This window comes from Emydura macquarii, unplaced genomic scaffold, assembly GCF_026122565.2.
Source record: "Emydura macquarii macquarii isolate MOO-44397 ecotype Brisbane River unplaced genomic scaffold, CSIRO-AGI_Emac_v2 contig_3517, whole genome shotgun sequence".
Lineage (NCBI taxonomy): Eukaryota > Metazoa > Chordata > Testudines > Chelidae > Emydura > Emydura macquarii.
In genome coordinates this window covers 3,323,334-3,344,382 of record NW_027133654.1, presented here as the reverse complement: position 1 = coordinate 3,344,382, position 21,049 = coordinate 3,323,334, and the positions used below count along the sequence as shown (strand labels likewise).

The following is a 21,049-nucleotide window of genomic DNA, read 5'->3' as shown; positions in this document are numbered from 1 at the left end:
CTTTCTTTTTAATCTTTTGAGTTTTTATCAAAAACTGATAATTTTTTCTGGTTTTTGGTAAGAAATAAAAACTGCTTGGAGGGGCCAAAAAGAAAAAAGTGGTATTCAGGTTTTTGGTTTTTCAATTAAAATCTAATTTTTTGATAAAGTCCATTTTCAGGGAAAAAAGAGTGAGAGATGAATAATATGGAGAAAACAAAACTATGTTGGTTGAGGACTTAAGTGATTTCCCGGCTTTTTTATGTTTGTGTTGAGGACATACTTTATACACTTGAGCAACTTTAATATGTTTTGTTTTGGGTTTTGTTTTGTTTTGTTATGTTTTCTGCATACATAAATATGCAGTGTATTATGTAATTGTGTGTGTGTGTGCATATATGTATATGTACATTGCTGCTTGGAGATTGATTCATGAAATAGTATTTTCAGTTACAGTTAATCTTTTTTCCCACTGTTCATGAGCTATTCAGAAAATTCTTTGCTGTTAGCTACTTTGTATATATTTTCTCATGATGTTTTGCTGAAAATTATTCAAAACACTTCAGTCTGTTGATGGTTTTGTGAACTGTTTATATAATTTCCATTTTTTCTGATAGTGCTCTTACCAGATGTGCAGTAAGTGTAGCACTTGCTTCATTAGCTACTCACCTTAAAAGATCTCAAGGAAGGTGCTGTATGTACTACAATTTAGTCATGGCCCCAATGCTGCAAATACTTACACATGCCAGGAACTTTACAAATATTAGTCACACTGAGTTTAATGTGCCTACATATATGTATAATTAGAGGATTCCGTCCGTAGTCAAGGGGCCCAATTACAGTATAGTTAAAACAGAAGACCTGGTTACAATATGGTTAAAATTTGTAGGAAGGACAATCTCATCATATTCATATCATTGGGCTAAAGTGTGTTTTAAAAAATAATTTCAATTCAGTGCATGTGCATGAAGTGTGATTTGCAATGACTGGAAGCTCATCCAGATCACAAGGCACCTCTGTTAAAAGGGGTATGTCTGTGACCAACTTCAACTCTTCACAGCTATTTTGTAGCTAGAGCTGTTTTAAAAAGTTCTATATTTAAAAAAAAATAATCTTTTAACAAGAGAGAAAATATATTCCTTTTGCTATCCTCCTACTGGCATGGCTCAACCATTAAAAAAAGCATACTTATAAATATCATTGTCAAGTGGAGATGAAGATTAGACAATATCAGCCTGAAAGGTGAAAGTTTCTGCAAGCTATGAAACATCTGGAAACAGCAGGTGAGAATGGAAACCCTCAGCTATAATGGTCACTAGTCCTACAACCGGTATTATAGCACACACACGCGCACACAATTGTGTGTGTGTGTGTATAGTATACACACAACACCCACACTACATTGTTGTGCATATATGTACAGAAAAAAACCGAACAACTTGTGTAAGCAGGTGTCCACAGGTCCCATTTCCTAAAGTTGCCACTGTGTCTGGGTGCTTCAGTTTTCGGTGTCCTACCTCAGACAGGGAGGGCCTAATTTTTCAGAGGTGCTGAGGCCCTACCGCTGCTCTGCAAATCAGCGCCCTGGGGGCGGGTCCCAAAGCGGGCGCCCCCAGCCCGTGGCCACTGGAAAATGCTCCCCCCAGAGCCTCCGGCTGTAGCCTACCCCCACGGCCCAGCGCCGTGACGCTGGCTCTGGGGCTGGGTGTGTAGGCACCGTCTATCTGTTGAGCAGCCAGTAAGGGGCGCTGGGCCGCAGGTTTGCTTTGCAGAGGGAGCCGGCTGCGGATCACCTGCAGCAGTGGGGGAGCCGAGCAGCTCCGCCCCCCCGCGCGCGAATCACAGCAGCGCTCCTCTTCCAGGCACTGGCACCGAGGAGCTTGGGCAGCGCCGTCAACCTGCTGCAGCAGAGGGAGAGAGCGCGGCGCGGCGCGGCTGGGCTCCGGGGCGCTCCCACCTCAGCCGAGCCCGGGGCGGTGCTGCGCGCGAGCATCTCCCTCAGCTGCAGCCCCGCGGGGGGCGCCTGCCGCCGCCGCCGCACCAGCCTGCCGGGCGAGAGGGGGAGCCATGGCCGAAGGGGGCGAGGGCGAGGACGAGATACAGTTCCTGCGAACTGTAAGCAGCGCGCTCGCCTTTCCTCCTCGCTGGGGGCCGGGGTGGTTGTGCCAGCAGGGGCTGGAGGGGGGCGGGCAGCGGCTGCCGCCCGCTGGAGGGGCAGGGAGCTTGCCTTGCATGCGTGGGGGAGCGTGCGCCTGGCATGGATTTGAAGGGGATCCATGAACCTTGCATCTGCATAGGGGGTGGTGTGTGTGTGTATGTGTGTGTGTGTGGGGGGGGGGGGAGCTGGTGCCTTGCGCGCGTGGGAAGGGTGGGGTGGAATCTGGCAGGTGTTGGATGGGGGGAGCCAACTGCGGGGAGCTTGTGCCTGGTGTCAATGGAGAAGGGGAAGCCTCCCTCGCCCCCGGTGGGGAGAGTTGAGGGGGCCTGGGAGAGCCTTGCCAGGAATTCCCCTTCTCGCCGGCGCTCCGGCGCGCGCCGCGGCCAAGAGGGGAGCGCCCGCCCGGTGCCTGCAGCTGGCGTGGCTCGGTGCGGGGCAGCTGAGCGCGAGCTCGGGGGCGCTGGAAGGAGAGAAGTGTTGGGGCCGGGGCTGGCAGGGTGCCCGGGTGGGAACGCGGCGCGCGGGAGCAGCCGTGGCCCTCTCAGCTGTGCGTTAGCAATGCGGCGCCAATTAAAAGTGATGTGCGGCGCGTGTCTCCGGGTTGGCTTTTGTTACTCCTCGCTTGGCCCCGAGGCAGTGCGAACTCTGGCCGGCGGACGCTTGGGGAAGGAGGGGGGCAAAGCAAATGGCACAAGCTGGGCACTAGCACCATTTTCCTCTAAGTATTTTTCAGCGCTCCCCTTCCACCCCCTGACTTGTTCTGTGCACTGCAGATGCTAAGCAAGCAGCCTTGCTCAGCCTAAAAGCTGCAATTGTCGTGCCTATTGCAAAAACAAAACTGAGAAACCAAGCCCACTCCACCTCCAACCCCTCACCCTCCCACGACTGCAGGCATTATTATCACTGAAGATGAATTAGTACTTCTATCTTTTCACACGCATCTTTTTCTGCCTCTGTTTTTTAAATGCAGAACATTTTAAAGTGCTGAAGCATTTCATTCCACAGTTTGCTTCTGTATTAGGACGGCTGATCATGCTCACTTTGGACTGTTTCTCTTCAACCATTGCCTTTATTTACCTCCTGCACCATCTCCCAAGTGTTATTTATACACACAGTCCTAGCAAGTTGTACCTATAGGTGTATTTGAATATTGCTATACACAAATATGTGTGTAATTTTGAGAGCAATGTGGACTTTGGAGGGTGTAGACATTGACACTGTATGGTGTAGCTTAAACTTCATTTCTCTTTTTATTTAGCACAGTCATATTTTGAAAACATTTTTGATTTGTGACAAGTAATGAAAAAAGGTGTGTGGGGGAAAAAAAGAGAAACAAGTCATACAGATGGTATATGGCAGAGCATGTTCATATCATTTGCAGCATTGTGGAGGCTGGTTTGGATAATTCTCTTACTACACTGTCGGCTTCAAACCAGATTCCTTAAAAAAATAGGTCTGCTCTCTAAATCTTTTTTGAATCCATCAAAAAATATCCAGGCTTGTTGAGAGTACAATTGTTATGCAATGCTGAAAAAGGAAATACAAACCTGTAAACTTTTTTTCCTGTTAGTATTATGTGGCATGTACTGCAGTCCTGGCAAATAGATTTTAGTTTGCCTTTCAGCTTTCTCTGAAAGAAGACAGGACTAAACTATCTTTGTGAGTTTTGTTGTTGTTTTCTGCTTTTAAAATTGGTACAAATCTGTTGGAAGAGTTGTGCATTTACAGATTTACTGCAGGTTTAAATGTTTTATGTTTAGCTCATAGAGATGGTGTTATCTGAATGCTTAATAGGGAAACTGAAGCAATGTGCATGCTAATGTCATTGTGTACTTATAGGGTAATGTTAAAACTACAGACCTTGACAGCAGCAGCACGTTACGTAAAAAAACACTTCTGATAATGTGTGTCCTGCTAGTAATAAAGATCTGGCAATCCCAGCCTCAGATTATCCTTTAAAATGCTTTAGAATATTGGTCTGGTAATAAAATGACCTTGAAGAAAGTGGCAAATTGGAGCACTGGGAATTTTTTTGATGTAGGGATTCAGACAAAAAGGAAAAAAAGGGCCTTAGACATTTCCTTTCTTTGTGAAGTTTTGAATTTCCAATCTAAAATGGTTTCTATATGGTGACCTGCCTTAATCCTCAATCTACCTCTTCCCCTCACCTATACACCTGCGGTGGGAACATTTGTTTGAAAAGAGACGGACAGCTCACTTGTTTTTTAAAACATTAATCAACTTTCACACTAATGTAGTGTTATTTAATTGTTTGAAATTTTGGACTAATCTCTCCAGGCTCAGTATTTCCTGTGTAATACTTTCTACACAGCATTGATAAAATATTTAGTTTGCGCATCCATTATCGGGAAATATTCAGTTTGCAGTTTGTGTCTTTTTTATAATCAATTAGTTATTAGGGATAGAGGGATGCATTAATGATTTGGTAGATAAAGCAATCCATGAAGGAGCTAATCTGTGATCCTTGGTAAAATGCTTTAGCATGTTCAAGTAATTCCTTAGTGGATAATAATCTACAAATCCCACTACGTTTTAATTAGCACTCTTTGCATTCTCTGCTGTATATAGGCCCTGCTACATTTTGAAAAGTCAGATTTTTCAGGTTAAATTTGAAAGGTTCTGCAGCATAAATGAAGTTTTCCATTGGAATGTCAGCATCATATGTAAGACATTTTGTATTTGAAGAGAGAAATTTGGGGTTTTATTCTTTGCAAGTACATTTTCCCCATTGATTTAAAAAATATTGATTTGTTTACATTTAACTAGTAAACTGAGTTTGTGCGTGTCCCCTACATATTGATCTATATTTCTGTGTTCCTTTCCCCTCGAGTCCCTCCTACTTTGTCTGGTCTCCCTGTTTTTCCTTGTTTGCTTGCTATCTCTTTTTTGGACAAGATGGCTGCATGCTGCTATGGATTCTTAATTCCTTTTGCAACAAGTTTGATACATCCCCTTTAAAGAGGAGGATGAAACCTTTTATTGCTTTGGGTCTCTGGAAGAGAAATGCTGAAATTGCTTTAGAATCCTTGAGACAGTGACTGGAATACTGCTTCTGTATCATTAGGCTAACCCCCGGGGAATGTTCTTTAGCCCTATGAATTTCACACCTCAGCATGGATAGTGTTCAGATTCATAACTTCATTAAACATTCCATTTGGTAATAATCTTATATTAGATATATAATTTTCTGCCAGACACAAGCTCCCCTTTTCTGGCTCCCCCCACATCAAATGAATGCATGGGGGGGGGGGGGGGGACTAGGGAATCTTGTGCCCTGCATGCTTTTGATGCGGGGAGAACCCCTGTCTGTATTAATCCATTTTAATGTTAAAAAACAAAGGAGTGTGCATAGTACAAAATAAACATCCACATGTCAGTCTTTACATCCAAGAGTATAAACTGTTTATAGCTCATAACATTTAGGAATAACATGAAATTCTTTACCAGGGTGTATAATTTGTCTGGAAAAAAACAACAATTCAGATTTCTAGGGAAGAAGAACAGGAAATCTTTTTACCTACACAGTCAGACTCCTTCCATGATACATATGTGAAAATGATCTTCCTGGTACAAATCTGGACCAGAGTTGCCAATTTTGGTTGGATGTATCCTGGAGGTTTCATCACATGACATAATCTTTAATTCCCGGAGACTTCAGAACAATACTGGAGGGTTGGTGAACCTAACCAGGACACTCCAAAACCTTCACAGGAAAGACCTATGGATAAGGTGACCAGATAGCAACCCTGAAAAATTGGGACAGGGTGGTGGGTAATAGGCACCTATATAAGACAAAATCACAAATATTGGGACTGTCCCTATAAAATCGGGACATCTGGTCACTCTACCTATGGAACAGGTCTATAAACTATCAATGGAAGTAAACTAATCTTAAATTTTCAAGAAGGTATTAGGTAACGGTATCCTTTGTATTGGATAAAGATGCTCTCAGGCTTTCCAACACCATCAGCTTCTGAATTTGATTTAACCTGTGATGTAAACTCAGTTAAGGAGCAATCATATGTCTAATGCATGAGCTAATTATGTTGTAATTTACACGTTGTTTCTGAGGAGACTCCCCAAAAGCAGTAGGGGTCACTTTGGTAGGAAGTCAAGTTCTGTAGCATTTTTAAAAGTTTGAGCAAGGTGTTTCAGATGTTTGTAATGGTTACAACACGTGGAAATTAAACCAGCATACCGCCTCACAACAGGCTGCAAGGCAGTTATGATCAATATACTTATAACAAAGGTTATACCTAAACAAAAAAGATAAACTGAGCAACTCTCCTTTCTCCTGATCTAATGGAATCGTTTCTTTGGTGAATGGATTCTGTGTGTTTCACTCTGTGTTCCACTCTTTACTAAGCCTTTCTTCATTTTGTTGAAAGGGCAATTAGCAAATAAACAGGACTTTTGATTGTCTTTACCAAAAAAAAAAAAAAAATCTGTTCCTTCTCATTTCCCACCTGAATTTATAATTCTCCAGTTCAGCTCTCAATCTGCCAGTGCCAAAATGTGACATAGGCCCTTAAAAAGTGTGACAGATGCAAAATGGGGGAGACATTTAAAAAGTACTTCAACAGGAAGTGTGAAATTATGTAAGGTTCACTTTTTAAGCATGAATAAAGTTCTTTATTTCCTCACTGTCAAAATTTAACATTTTTGTGACATCATGAGAGTGAGGTTATGTCTATTTGCCGCCGTCAGATTGATTTATCTGTATTGACTGAGCGGAAGTGGAGACCTGCTCAATTGAACCGGAAATTGACTCTATTAAGTCACCTCTGCCAGGTGGAGTAATGCTGCGTTGACAGGAGGGCACTTCCTGTCAGTGCAGCGAACTGAAGACACCGCGGTAAATAGAAGTTACGAAGTCGATGGGAGATACGCAAACTACTTTACATAGCTTGCGTCTCTCCCGTTGACTGCTGCCAAATTTGGCGGCAAGTGTAGACATAGTCTGAGAGAACACCAGGTTTTATGGGGTAGGATTTAAGTTTGAGTCTGAAGTAAAGATATGCCCAGTAATATCTCAGGGATACAACACCCCGTATTTCAAAATCACATCAGCCTCTACTCAGGACAGCATGCCTTTCCAGGACAGCACTTAACTGAAATGTGATTTATAGTTAAGCACATGCTTAAGTGCTTAAGTGCTATCCTGAATTGAAGTCCTCCACCGTAACCACTGTGGAAATACAGGGAAAATAAACAACAGGAGCTGATGAGATCTTCAAGATCTTGTTTTCATGTACGTTGTTCCAGGCAATAAAAAGGAAAATAAATATAAACTGAGTTTCTTCTAAGTGTATCCTAGAGTGGGAAGCAATAGTACTGAATTATTTTTCTATAGTTCTTTTCATACGATAGATATCTTCAAGTGCTTTATGATAATGAATTAGATTCTGGTACTTGCAGTGACCATGTATAAAAACACAGCCACTAATGTGCACGCAGCAAACCTCTCAAAAACAGCCTTGGGTGTTTGAACCAATTTTACTGAGAGACAACATTGACCAGAGCACTTCAGTTAGCCTCTGCTAATTTTTAAAATGACCATTTATGACTTACAAGACTCCTAGATATTCACCGGAGACTGGTACGAAGGACCACATGTTCAACATCTCATAAGAGGGATGGCATGGCTAGCTTTGCAACGGATCCATCTTCCTCCTTCCGCTACTGCACTGCAGTGTCAGCACTGAATATGAGCTCAAATTCTGATTTGGGGTAGAGTTGAATGGACTATTTGTAGTGAACAACTTATCCAACAAACTTGGCCCTCTTTTGTTTGTAAACTGCATGCAAAAATATCTTGATTTTTTACAGATTGGTTTATTTGAAATTGATTGAATGCTTGATGTAAACATTGGAATTTTCTTACTGGATCATACCAGTGATCCATCTAGTCTACTATCCTGTGTGTGAGAGTTGCCTTTTATCAGCTGCTTCAAAGAGAGGTTCAAGAAAGTTGCTTTCCAACCCTTATCTGTTAGTGACTAATGTCCTGAGGCATGAGGATTTCTATTACTTTTTATATATAAAGATATTTTAAAATCTGCTACATATGGAGTTCATTGTTGGATCAAGGTCTTGGGTGGGACTGCTCACATGAGTTAAAGCCAAAGGATTTAAAAGAACTCTGATAGCCTGCAAATTTGCAGGCTATGTATACACTAGCGAGCTCACAGAAGAACAGCTGTACCTATGCAGCTGCACTGCTGTAAGACCGCTTGTGTAGCTTCTCTATGTTGACGGGAGAGAAGCTCTCCCGCTGATATAGTGCTGTGTACACTGCCACTTATACTGACGAAATTTATGTTGCTAAGGGAGGTGTTTTTTTCACACCCTTAAGCGACATAAGTTTTGTCACATAAGTGGTAGTGTAGACATGGCCTCAGTTTCAAAATATGAGTTTAATGTAGCTTCAGAGCTACATCTGTGCTCCCCTGCCACATGTTGTGATTTTACAGTCACATAGCACTTTTTAAAAAAGGTGGTTTTCTCACCCCTGTTGCTGTATGGAAGGTACACACAAAGGCCCTGATTCAGAAAAAGCACTTAAGGTGCTTTTATGCATAAGGATAGATTTAAGCATATGCTTAAGTGCCTTTCTGAATCCGAGCCAAGGAGGGGAAACTGACTGGACTCCGTAAATTCTTAGCAGTGTAAGAATAGACTTGTGTAGCTTTTGTCTTTGTCTTAACATTGTTGCTATCTCTGGTCTCTATTCTGCCCTTACTTATGAGGCCTATAGTACGTTCCTGTAAATTTATACATTTAAGCCACATCGGACTGTTTCAGCAGTATGCTTCACCAGACAGCAGTATTTGACCGCTTTCAAAATGGAATATCTGTTGCCTGATGAGGTGCATGCATCATAGAAATGGATCAAAGAATGGGCAAGAAGAGGTTAGCTCTTCAAACTGAAAAATTTACACTAATTTAGATTAATTATCCTTAAAATTGCCATCATAACAAAATAGAGCTATTGCAATATTCTCTACCAGTAGGGAATACCACAGTGATGTTATCAAGAACACAAGTGGAACATTTATATGGGAAGCTACTGTCTGTGTCTTAACAGAAAAAAATGATGGCTACCCAAAAAAAAAAAAAAAAAAAAAATAGTGTGGGCCAGCTGTGATTCAAAGCAGCTTTGGTAGGAGTGTAATTTTATATGTTTGTTCTATATAACCATTAAAAAGCTTGAATGTCAATACATTAATAATTGTATAATAATTCATTTATTTTGATATCTCTTCCTCTTCCTTATGTTAGAGAGACAAGATGGGTGAGGTAATATCTTTTATTGGACCAACTTCTGTTGGTGAGAGAGACAAGCTTTTGAGCTTACACAGAGTCTTCTATCTTGTCATTTTTCACAATTTTCACTTTTATGTAACTGTTATAATTTCGTCTTGCGCAAAGTAAATAGATTTTTCAAATATGTTGCTAATGTGAGAGAATTTAATGATCTGGTACTTTCAGATTATTTCAATAAATATATCCTAGAACGTTGCTAATTCACACACAGACTGAGGCATCTATTGTGAATTGGAGACTTGAAAGGCAGTGCTGGTTGCTCAGCCCATATCAAAATCAGGGCACTTTTTAGTGCCTAAATATGCATTTAAGTTAATAATTTTTGGCGACCAAACTTGAAATTAAGAGAGTAACAAGGATAATGCGCTGAAAAATGTACTGTGTACATTTGTTTTGACAATGATAGATTTTGTTTTAATTTAATATACTGTAGATTTTTATAAAGCTAAGTAAGTCTTCGTATATTCGAGCTCAACACAGTATCTACTATCCAGTATTTAATGAAAAATTAGAAGACTTCGTTTTGTGGTGTGAATTAGTGTTTGCTAAAGCCAGTGGTTACCACATTGTAACATTTAAAATATTGTAGTTACTTCCTGTTATAAGTATGGGTATACTGTCATATTTTAGATACTACAATGTAATAACTCTTGGTAATTGCTGCTATTATAATGGTGACCACTCAATAAATGTGTAGGATATTTTTTGTAGTATCATGACACAACTTTTCATATTCTAAACATTGTGAGATCATGGAAAGCAGTAAGTGGTCGGATCATTACAGACGCTTCTGTTTTCATTATGTTTTATGAGAAGTCAGCTTTTTAGAAGACATAATGTTAATGGACGCAGCACAAAAGTAAGGGCCCCATCCTTCAGTCATTTAATGTCAGAAAATAACTCAAAATTGGCCAGATCTTGACCATCAGAATTATTGCAAGAGAACAAAGTGGGGAGCGCAGGTTCACCCATTCTCTCCAACTCAAGCCCTTCCAGAGGATTCACTGTAAAGTCTCGGCTCTGTGTTTAGTGAGGACATCCATGCCTGTGCAAAACCCTTCTTTCTGGTGATCTGACTCTGGGAAACAGAATAAGATCGGCATTAACTTTGTGTGAATTTAACCGTAGGCTTGCCAGGGGATAATGCTAGCCAAAAACATTAAATGCAAGTTTAATGTGGCGGAATGGAAGAAATTGGTAAAGTGTACAAAGAGTAACACCAGACTATGAATGGACTATATAACCTACATTGTAAACACTGGATTGATATGATCCTCAATATCTATGAATATTGTGGCAGTATTAATAAACATCAGCGTAAAACAAAATCGTTAATGGATTTGTGTGCTATATGTTCATGTCCTAGTTAAAAAACAATATAGTTAATAGTGCAACTGGTAAGAACAGGCTGGACACAAGATAATCAAACCCCTTTACATGGCATGAGGAATTTGTCTCTGAAGCAGTCCCAGATAAAGCGCTCAGTTACTATGGTGATAGGGGCCATTTAAATACCTAGATACATGGATAAGTGTTGTCTTGGTCCCACAACAATCTTGAGGATGTTCCAGTTTTTTTCTTTTCAGCTTGTTTTTATTTATAGGAAGAAGAATAAAGATGGGTGTAAATTATGTGACTTAATATTTATTGTATGAATATATATCTATATATGTATCATAGTAAAGTGAACCTGATAGTACTTGTGCGTGACCTAAAACAATCTTACCTGCATATACTCATCAATTAATCCTGTGTAATGTATCAAAAAGACTGAACACACTCCCCTCTATCTGAGCAGCATATTAAGTATTGTAATTCACTATATCTGTTTCAGGCCTTAATGTGCAATAGGGATGACTCTGGAGACGCACAAATGTTTTTATGGGCATAATAGGTAATACAATAGCTCTTCATCTCAGAAACTGGGATTCAAATCCTTTTAAGGTCACATATTAAATAAATGTTAGCTTCATCTTTGTCCTTAACTGATATTTTCCACAGTAAAGATATTGCTAGTGATATGGCACACACTGGTCAATCTCCTGGCTATCCAGCAGACACACTGTATAACCGTAATATTTCAAAGCAGATCTGAAGTTGTACATCATATGATCAACTAGCATAACAGAGAGAGATCTAGCACTGTTAATAAAAAGCCTGATGGAAACACAGAACCTGCCATTTAAACCATAGGAAATGTCATTGCCAGGAAATTAAAAGTAGCACATAGTGGCATGCATAGGGTGTGCCTGCTTAAACACAAGATCCAGGGTACAACATCATCACAGACATGTGCAGGTATGTATGTGCTCATGAGATGCCCAGAACTGGAATAGTAAGGATAACATGGATCGGAGTTCAGGTGCATTTACAGACAGGTGTGTGGAATTCTACATAATGCCTTCCCACACTATTTTTGTCTTTAGCTAGAATGGTCAATCCTTGGAAATGCTTGGGAGCAATACATTGAAGTAAACTGAAAAAAAAAATAGCGGTTACATCTAGCACTTGGATTTACTGCATATGACTGGTGGCCACATTGGCAGAAACTGAAAATTCTCTAAATACTATAGGCATTCACCCAGTACGGTGTAATAGCCCTGAAAAGCAGTCTGCTGAATTAATGGTTTGCTAACTAAATGGCTCTGACTAGGTCTTAACATGTTAGATGATCCATTGTGTCAGGAATCTCAGCTTCACTAACTCCCTAATCACTTTTTAAATCTGAGCCAGTGAATTTTATGCATTTTCAGAATGTCATTATGTACCGTATACAGAGCCATTACAGACTATTTGGTAAATAAGTAGAAACAGCATAAAGATTGAAAAGGGAAAATACTGTAAATCAGGTTGTCAACACAGGACTGTTCTTTACAGAATATCTTGAGTAAGGCGTGTCTGTTAAATTTAAAACAACAAAAACACCGCCAAGCTATTTATAATTAATATTAGGGGTCCAACAAAAAGAAAACAGTGAAGACGTTTAGAGCTAATGCCTTTTCACTTGTATATACCTCTAATATAAGTTCTGTAATTTTTCTTTAGTATGGGAGTGATGCTGAAAACCTTTTCTCACAGAAGTAGTCCTATTTAATTCAGTAGAGTACTGCAGTTTGTTGTTCTTGTGGTTACAGCTATCTGCCCAGTTCACCAATCTGCTAATTTAATGGTGCCCCATTCAGGAAGGACATTACATTTGTACTGTGAGGTCTGTGCTAGCTTCCAGTTCATTTCTAGGTGCTCTTCAGAGTGTTGGTTTTCATCCATTGAACCCTAGTATGGTTTAGTTGGTTTAGTTTAGAGAGAGTCTCTTCCTGCGAATTTGTACAGTGATTGAAATAAACTGAGGTGCTCATATGAAAAATCCACACCCCTGAGCCACAGTTATACAGAACTAACCCCTGGGGTAGACAGCACTCAGTCAATGGGAGAATTCTCCCGTCAACATACCTACCACCTCTTGTGGAGGTGGAGTACCTGTGCCAACAGGAGAAACCGTCCTGCAGGCATAGGTAGAATCTTCACTGAAGTGCTACAGGGGCACATCTGAAGTGGAGCTGTGCTACTGAAGTGTTTTAAGTGTATGTCTGCCCTTAGAGTTCCCTGATTTAGGTTCTGATTCAGCGTCTGTTCAAATCTATGGAGAAACTTCCTTTGACTTTAATGACACAGATCAAGCCTTAAATGGACAAGTGGCTGGGCATTTTCAGTGAGCTGGCTTTATATAAGAGGTTGATATTATTATTAAGTTTGGAATTACCATTTCCTGCCCACCCCATGTTGGTCTGATTGAGTTTGAGTCTCCAGAGCATGCTGCAAAATTGATCAGTTTCCACAGAAGGGAGATGGTTAGAAGGATGTGTGTGGTTTTAAGGGGATGGTTGTTGATAATCTTGATTTATGCATAATCCTGGTGGATTAATTTGGCTAATAAAGAATCTTTAATTTCTTATTGGTTTATTTTGTAAGATTAACATTTTTGTTTTGAGTCTGGAATGTAGTGGTAGGTGGCACACTTAAACACTTGAAATAATTGCATGAATAAGGATTACTCACACAAGTAAGGATATGTAGGACCAGGTGTAAGAATAGTGTATAGCTGTGGAAGCAGTCTTCTGTAGAATCTGGTATGCAAAATTGAAATGCTTAACAGAGCAATCAGCTATATATGATTGAACTGCAGACTTCAAACAATACAATTATTTGTGTGGAAATCTGATTCTTTTCTGAACTAGTCATAAGAAACCTAAAATAAATACAGATTTTATAATATACATGTGAAGAGGCATTTGAAAAGTCTGAGTTAACTTGATGGATGAGCTCAAATCTGTGCTTATCCTTGGAAATGGGCTCTAAGTACTTTTTGGAAGTTTGGTACCAGTTTGGTTCTCTCTCTTCCCTTTGTAAATTGGTTAGAAGATTCAGCAACAAAAACCCCCCAAATGGCATTCAGCAAGGTATTTTGCTCATGCATAGTATTTATAACAATAAAAAAAGTACATCCAATAGACTGGGAGAAGGATAGGTTATTGAAATCCTCCCCCACAAAATAGAAGTCTCCATTGTGCTTTGCATTGGCCACTGAGGAGTTAAGAGGTGACAGGTAAATTTTTCTAGTTCTGTTTCCTTAACCTCCCTCCCAATCTCCATCTCGTCTATGGAAAAGAAATAATGAATACCCACTGCACACTTAGTGTACTCCCAAAGCATACTAAATTTTAATTCAGAAGCAGATGGGCCCAGTGGTGTGATGGGGAAACACTGTGCCCCAGTAGGTGAACTTTCCCTTCCCTGCCTGGCCTTCTGAAGTGAAGAGCGGGCTTGTGGTGGAAAGTGTAGGAGGCTGTCAGAAGTTTAGTTGCAAGTGGAGGGAGGTAAATGGTATCTTTAGAGAGGGAAGAGAAAAATTGGTAGGCTTACGCAGAGAATTAGACTGTACGATGTCTACTTAAAATATTTAAAAATGAATGTAGGTATACTTTGAGTAAACCGCATCTGAATTTTGGAATTTAATGGTTTATTTGCACAGGAAACTTTTATTTTGTATGGCAAAGAGATTGACCTTTTAACATCAACTCTAATCTGCTGAAATTTCTAGGTAGATGTCACTTTAAGATATGGAATCAAGCTGCAAAGTTGGTGTATTTTATTGAAAACAGTATAGTGAAGGACCTTTTGGTTTATTGGAAAATATGAATTATTTTTTTTTGTTCTGAAATTCTGGTTGAAGGCTGGCTTGTGGTTTTGGGCCCGCTAGAATGTCCACTGAAGTCAATGAGAGTTTGTCCATTTACTTCAGTGGAAATTGAATAAGGCTCTTTAAGATACATTTATTTGCTAGTCTTGACTGATGGAAACACTGAATATTTCAACGATCACAAAGCCAACGCACACCATTAGGGGTCTCAATTAGTCTATTGTTACTACATCCATGTAGCAATGGTCCAGAATATCTAACATGTTTGTTGGATTTCCTCTTCTCCTGTGAATACCTTATGGGTCCATTAGTGAAGCAAAATTGGAAATGTTTAGTTTTTATTTTCTAAATTATTTATCTCTTATGCCGCAATATCTTTCTGTTTTATGTGATAGTTCTAGAACTATTAAGGAAAAACAGTGGTAAAAATCTTCACTTCCAAACTAAGAACCACATTCAGTAATTGCCCCTCATACTGAGTAAAATTCACCCCGCCGCAGAAGGCCAACAGAAGACTTTATGAACATCTTGTGTTGGCCCTCTGCATAGGAGTGAACTTCACCCACTCTGAGAACTTCTATCAGTGTTCCTAAAACTCTAATCCTGTAAAGTAATCCAATTAATACTATAGGTTAGAAATTGTAAATCTTCAAAACTTGCAAGATTGATTTATTTTCTGTTATTCACATTCTTGTTTACATAAGAAAGCTATGCTGTACTTTTTTATTTATTTATGGAAGAAGTAAAAATGGATCAGTACAACCAATGAAGGAGAGTGTTTGTTTATTTAGGTAGCAATGGTAGGAGTTTGAAAGTTAATAAAATGACATCTTTCTGTACATGTGTGATTTCTTCTTAGTGAATTTTTTTTATGATGATTTATCTGTTACAGAATTACAGTTCGACATTTGGAACCATATCTAGAACTTGGGAAGCGCACATTGTTGTAGTAAGTTCTTATTCAAAAGTTAGGGTTAGATATTAGCAGTTGTATTGTTTCACAATGACTGGGGAGGGTTGGAAGAATAAACAGCTGTGAGGCTGAAATGGGTTTATAACAACATCATGATTCTTGAAATAGAATCATCTGCCAAAGAAAATCATCAAATGCCTTTGAAAATTTCTAGTTCTTACTTACAGAGAATAGATAATTTAACAAAAATGAAGAAGATAGGAAGATTTATGTAACACCCTGTTAAATACATTGTAGTGTAGGGGAATATTTCATTTGCAAAAGGCTAGGAAAAAAATATTGATGATACCATGTGACTGTTGGCCATCGGCCTGTAACAAATTCTCTTTTACAAAGTCATAGTGCACAGTGGTTGCAAGTAAAACACTGGCTCTTCACCCCATGGCTTAAATTCTATCAGCAGTCCTAAATGAAATTAATTGATTGTAGTTTGACTAGATATTAAATGATCTACTCTGCATCCACTAAGCATTATATATGACTCAATTTGATGGTCTCTGACTGTAAGAGATTTAGGGTATAGCTTTGTTTACTTGTGAATTTGAGGTGATCCTTCAAAGGAGTTTAAAGGCAAGTAGCTGCCTTTGATTATAACACACACATCCTCTTGTTGACATGGTCTATGATCATGATTATGAAGACTATGGCCACTGATGATTCTAGTGTTCTGATCCTGTTCCCACTTCAATTAATTGCAGAACTCCCATTGACTTTAATAGGGGCATAACCAGGCACTAAAAGTTCAAAGCACTGAATGTTGTACTGAAGCTGTCTACACTGAAATCAACCTAAATGTGTACAACAGGAGAGACCCATTTTCTGTACTATCTGTCTATTAACTTTTGCAAATATTACTATTTACTCTGAGCAAGCAACTAAAAAGACAGTCCTCAACTTTGCACAGTTCATTTCAGAGACCTGTAGTGCACTGCTAAAGGTCTTTTTAAAAAAAGTCTTCAACTCTATATTATTTCTTGGCTGTTTGAACTTGCCACATAGTGCTTGGGTCTTAATAGACTGTTGGTGTAAGATTATGTAGCACACACCTTCTAACAATTGTCCCCTTTTTGGGGAAGGAAGGAAGAATTGCTGTGTTCCTCGGAATCTCCATGAAGAACTGCACTGTCTCTATTTGTATGTTAAAATATTGTTCTTCTATATAAACATTTGTTTTAACTGTACACTTTTAAAACAGCCCAGTTAATTTATATCCCGTTATCTGTGCCATCTATAGGGTACCCCAGTTACCACTCACTGGGATAGAGGTTATCAGCTGTATGATTCAGTATTATGAAACTTACTTAAGAGTTACTTTAGACCCCAAATTCTTTTTCACCATGAAAAAAACAGTCTTTTTCTCAGGAATAAATATTCTTCTTTTCACTAAGGAGAATTTTATGCTTGTTATCTGATTGATACATACACAAATTGTTTAAATGTTTATCCTAACAGAGGGAGTTCATTTTGGTTGTATCTGCATGTCTGAGATTAGTTTTGTGTCAATGCTATTATTTGTAAGTCAGGGCATTTATTTTGAGTACTGTAGAAACCATCAATGAGAAATTTTGCTCAGTCAGGACGTGGTCCTTAAGGTGCAGAAGACTGTGGTGTGGTATTCAGTTTCTTTGACTCTGATTGAAGTCAGTGGGCGTTGAAGGAAGAAAGAGAACCTACATGCCCACCATACAGATAGAGGTAAGGAATCGTTTTCAGGCTCTCTGCACAGGTACTACAGCGGTGAATGATTTGGAAGACTCATCTGAGGGAATGGATCAGAAGGGGAGACCCTGTGGATCAGAAGGCAAGGGAGGCATTGCCCTAGGGATGGGGGTTCCACGACCACCACTCCCAAGAGGAAGAGAAGGGTGATGGTTGTCGGGGACTCCCTCCTAAGGGGGACGGAGTCATCCATCTGCCGTCCGGACCGGGAAACTAGAGAAGTGTGCTGCTTGCCTTGAGCTAGGATTCAGGATGTGACGGAGAGACTGCCAAAACTCATCAAGTCCTCAGACCGCTACCCCTTCCTACTTCTCCACGTGGGCACCAATGACACTGCCAAGAACGATCTTGAGCAGATCACTGTGGACTATGTGGCTCTGGGAAGAAGGATAAAGGAATTTGAAGCACATGTGGTGTTCTTATCCATCCTCCCTGTTGAAGGAAAAGGCCCAGGTAGAGACTGTCGCATTGCGGAAGTAAATGCGTGGTTACGCAGGTGGTGTCGGAGAGAGGGCTTTGGATTCTTCGATCATGGGATGTTGTTCCAGGAAGAAGGATTACTAGGAAGAGATGGGATTCACCTAACGAAGAGAGGGAAGAGTATCTTCGCAGACAGGCTGGCTAACCTAGCGAGGAGGGCTTTAAACTAGGTTCTATGGGGGACGGAGACCTAAGCCCGAAGGTAAGTGGGGAAGTGGGACACCACAAGGAATCAGGAGGAGGAGGATGCAGCAGAGGAGGCCTCCTGATCCCTGCTGAGAAAGTAGGGCAATCGGCTAGTTATCTCAAGTGCCTATACACAAATGCAAGAAGCCTGGAAAACAAGCAGGAGGAATTGGAAGTCCTGGGACAGTCAAGAAACTATGACATGATTGGAATAACTGAGACTTGGTGGAGTGACTCACATGACTGTAGCACTGTCCTGGATGGGTATAAACTGTTCAGGAAGGACAGGCAGGGGTGAAAGGGTGGAGGAGTTGCACTGTATGTAAGAGAGCACTATGATTGCTCTGAGCTCCAGTATGAAACTGGAGATAAGCCAGTTGAGAGTCTCTGGGTTAAGCTTAGAAGCAAGAACGATAAGGGTGATGTTGTGGTGGGTGTCTGTTATAGACCACCAGACCAGGAGGACGAGGTAGATGAGGCTTTCTTCTGTCAACTAGGGAAAGTTTCCAGTTCACAGGACCTGATTCTCATGGGGGACTTCAATCACCCTGACATCTGCTGGAAGAGCAATACAGCTGGGCCAAGCTCCTCACCTAATTCCACAGTGGGCCCCCAGAGGCAGCACACTGCATCAGTAGACCAGCCTCCTGGGGCACCAAGTGAGGCAGGAGCTTCTCTAACTTCTAAGTGGGGAGAGAAAGCCAGGCTAGGCTGGACTGGGCTACCTCCCAGTGACCATCCCCAGGACCCAGTAGTCCATCCCTCCTTTAGGATAAACAGCCTTCTCTTACTGCCAGCTAATGTATTTAGTTCTGTACCTCAAGTGCTAGCAGCTTGCACAGTGGTACTGAAGGTACCAAGCCTGCTGATGTTGCATGATGAGAAGGGTGTTAGAGTTGCATATGATAGAATTTATTTTTACATTTATCCTTTAGAAATAGACAGACATTTACATATAAAAATACATTGAAAGAATGTTATTTAGGTTGCAACGTCAAGCACCCTAAAGCTAGGAAATGCCTGATGTACAGTTGCCCAGTTAACCTTAATTCAGCCCCCTTGTCTGTATGAATTATGATATAATTTTTAATTGCATCACATACTATTTGTTAATGGGACCCCTGCCTCATTCAGTGCACAGAATGGAGAGGGAGGCACAGGGGGCCTGGCTTAAGATTGCATGGGCAATCGTAAATATGCTTTTGCTAACGTGTGTTTGTTTCCTTCTCCACCTTATTTGTTCTCTTTCCTATCCCTCTCTCCTTTTCCTTCTGGTTAACAAGAGTCTGGCTTAGTCAGCTAAGGCTGTATATTTTGTAGCGTTGCTGTAAGCCTGTGATCAAAAGGCAGCAAAAAACAATGTCCTAACCAGCCTGCTGCTGGTACAAGTTTGCCAGGTTTTGGAGTGGCTAATAAGATGGGGTATCAGGTCTGTGTTTCTCCAATAGTGAGGTTGCAAGTGGGAGACAACACCAAAGACAAAAGCTGCATTTTCTCTCTTTGCTGTTCTTGTCTCTCCCCTCTTGTGTGTGTTTCTTTTATGTTTTCTAGGAAATGGGATCAGACTTTAATAGCAGCAGCAATAACAACTCCAGCCCATCTCAACTCTCTTTCTCCACTCTCTCCTCCCCCTCCCCTTTAGGACAGTTACCATCCTTCATACTATCTAATGGGCTGTTGAACGTGGGATTTTTCCTTCTGGGAAAGGGATCAATGGACGTTGTTAAAATGAGAGCCTTACTTAATACTTTACAATTTCAAATACTTCAACTGTTTTTCCTTCTTTTCTGTACCATTGATAAAAGGTTAAAAGGATTGTTAATGGTATGTTTGCCATGCTGTTAAGCAGGCTGAGGTCTCTGTGTATCAAATCCTGAACTTTGTTTAAAACTGTTTCCTGTTCAACAATGACATGGTCATATAACAACTTTGATTGTTTGAGCTCATTTATTCCATCTAAACCAACCATGATCAGTGGACAGGTTCAGAAGGTGTCACTGAAGACTAGCTGATGTAAACACAACTTATTTAACAGGTGCCTTGCTAACAGGGTAGTCAAAATGAAGCCTAAGAAGTTACATGGTGCAGCTTGCAGCCATCAGCTTTAATACTGTTTCAAATGTAGACACTTCTTACAGAAAATGAATTTACAAAACTTTTTATTTTTTTTTCTTGCTAATCCTTTTTAAGCTTACAGGTTTGTTATTTTAGGGCTCAATCACTTCTGTTGAGCCATTCAAAGGGTTTTCAGTAACCTGACTTCTTTCTCTTTGGATTGGTGGAATTAGAGATTCTGCAGCACTGATGTGGTATATCTCTAGGCCATCAGCTACTCTGCTCTGTTGGCATTGCTTTGTTAATGCCAACCAGGCTACCCAGAGGAGATGAATCATCTAATTTTATAGTCTTAGATCTTGCAAATTCAAGAATAAAAAGGTAATTTTTTTCCAAAGAGGGAGTAAAACATATGAAATGTAATGAGTAATGACTGCTGCTAAACTACCGCACTTGAATATAGATTGATTTTTAACAGCAAATTCTCAGCATTAATTTTTCTTTTTAAGCTAAAAAGATGTCAATAGTAAAATAGAGTATCCACTCCTTATCAAAAACCAGGCAAATCAAGCATATACTTAGCAGATATTTATGTATGGATGTGTTATGGCATATATTGACTCCATCAAGAGGCTGGTCAGAAAGCGACTTACCCTTTCTCTCTGATTAGGGAAAGGGCCATATTGACCCTCCCTCAATTTGGGGTCTTGCAGGATAGTAGAGCTCAGGCAGCTGCAAGGAATTAATTTCCCCCCATCCCAGCAGGTTATAAGTAGGTTGTGAGGATTAAATATGGGCAAGGCAAAAAGATCTCACCCTACTTGCTACTTAAAAAAGTTGTATCATTGAGGTAGAGCCTTATTGAAACATTGTAGGAGTCTCATCCTGGACTATTTATTTCAATAGGTAGACTGAGTGACAGCTGTTTGCTCGTGTGTGTGTGTGTGTGGGGGGG

At 40.3% G+C, this 21,049-nt stretch overlaps 1 protein-coding gene across 13 annotated transcripts in view; it reads left to right on the top strand.

The window, feature by feature from the left end:
- Nucleotides 1–1,887: 1,887 nt before the first annotated feature.
- The window catches only part of RYR2 (ryanodine receptor 2), a 646,139-nt gene continuing 626,977 nt past the window's right edge, over nt 1,888–21,049 (top strand). For all 13 annotated transcript variants that reach the window (XM_067535799.1, XM_067535792.1, XM_067535786.1 and 10 more), the window contains exon 1: nt 1,888–2,094. In XM_067535799.1, coding sequence (XP_067391900.1) covers nt 2,047–2,094 — 48 coding nt within the window. In that variant the 5' untranslated portion in view covers nt 1,888–2,046. The remainder of the gene's footprint in view (nt 2,095–21,049) is intronic.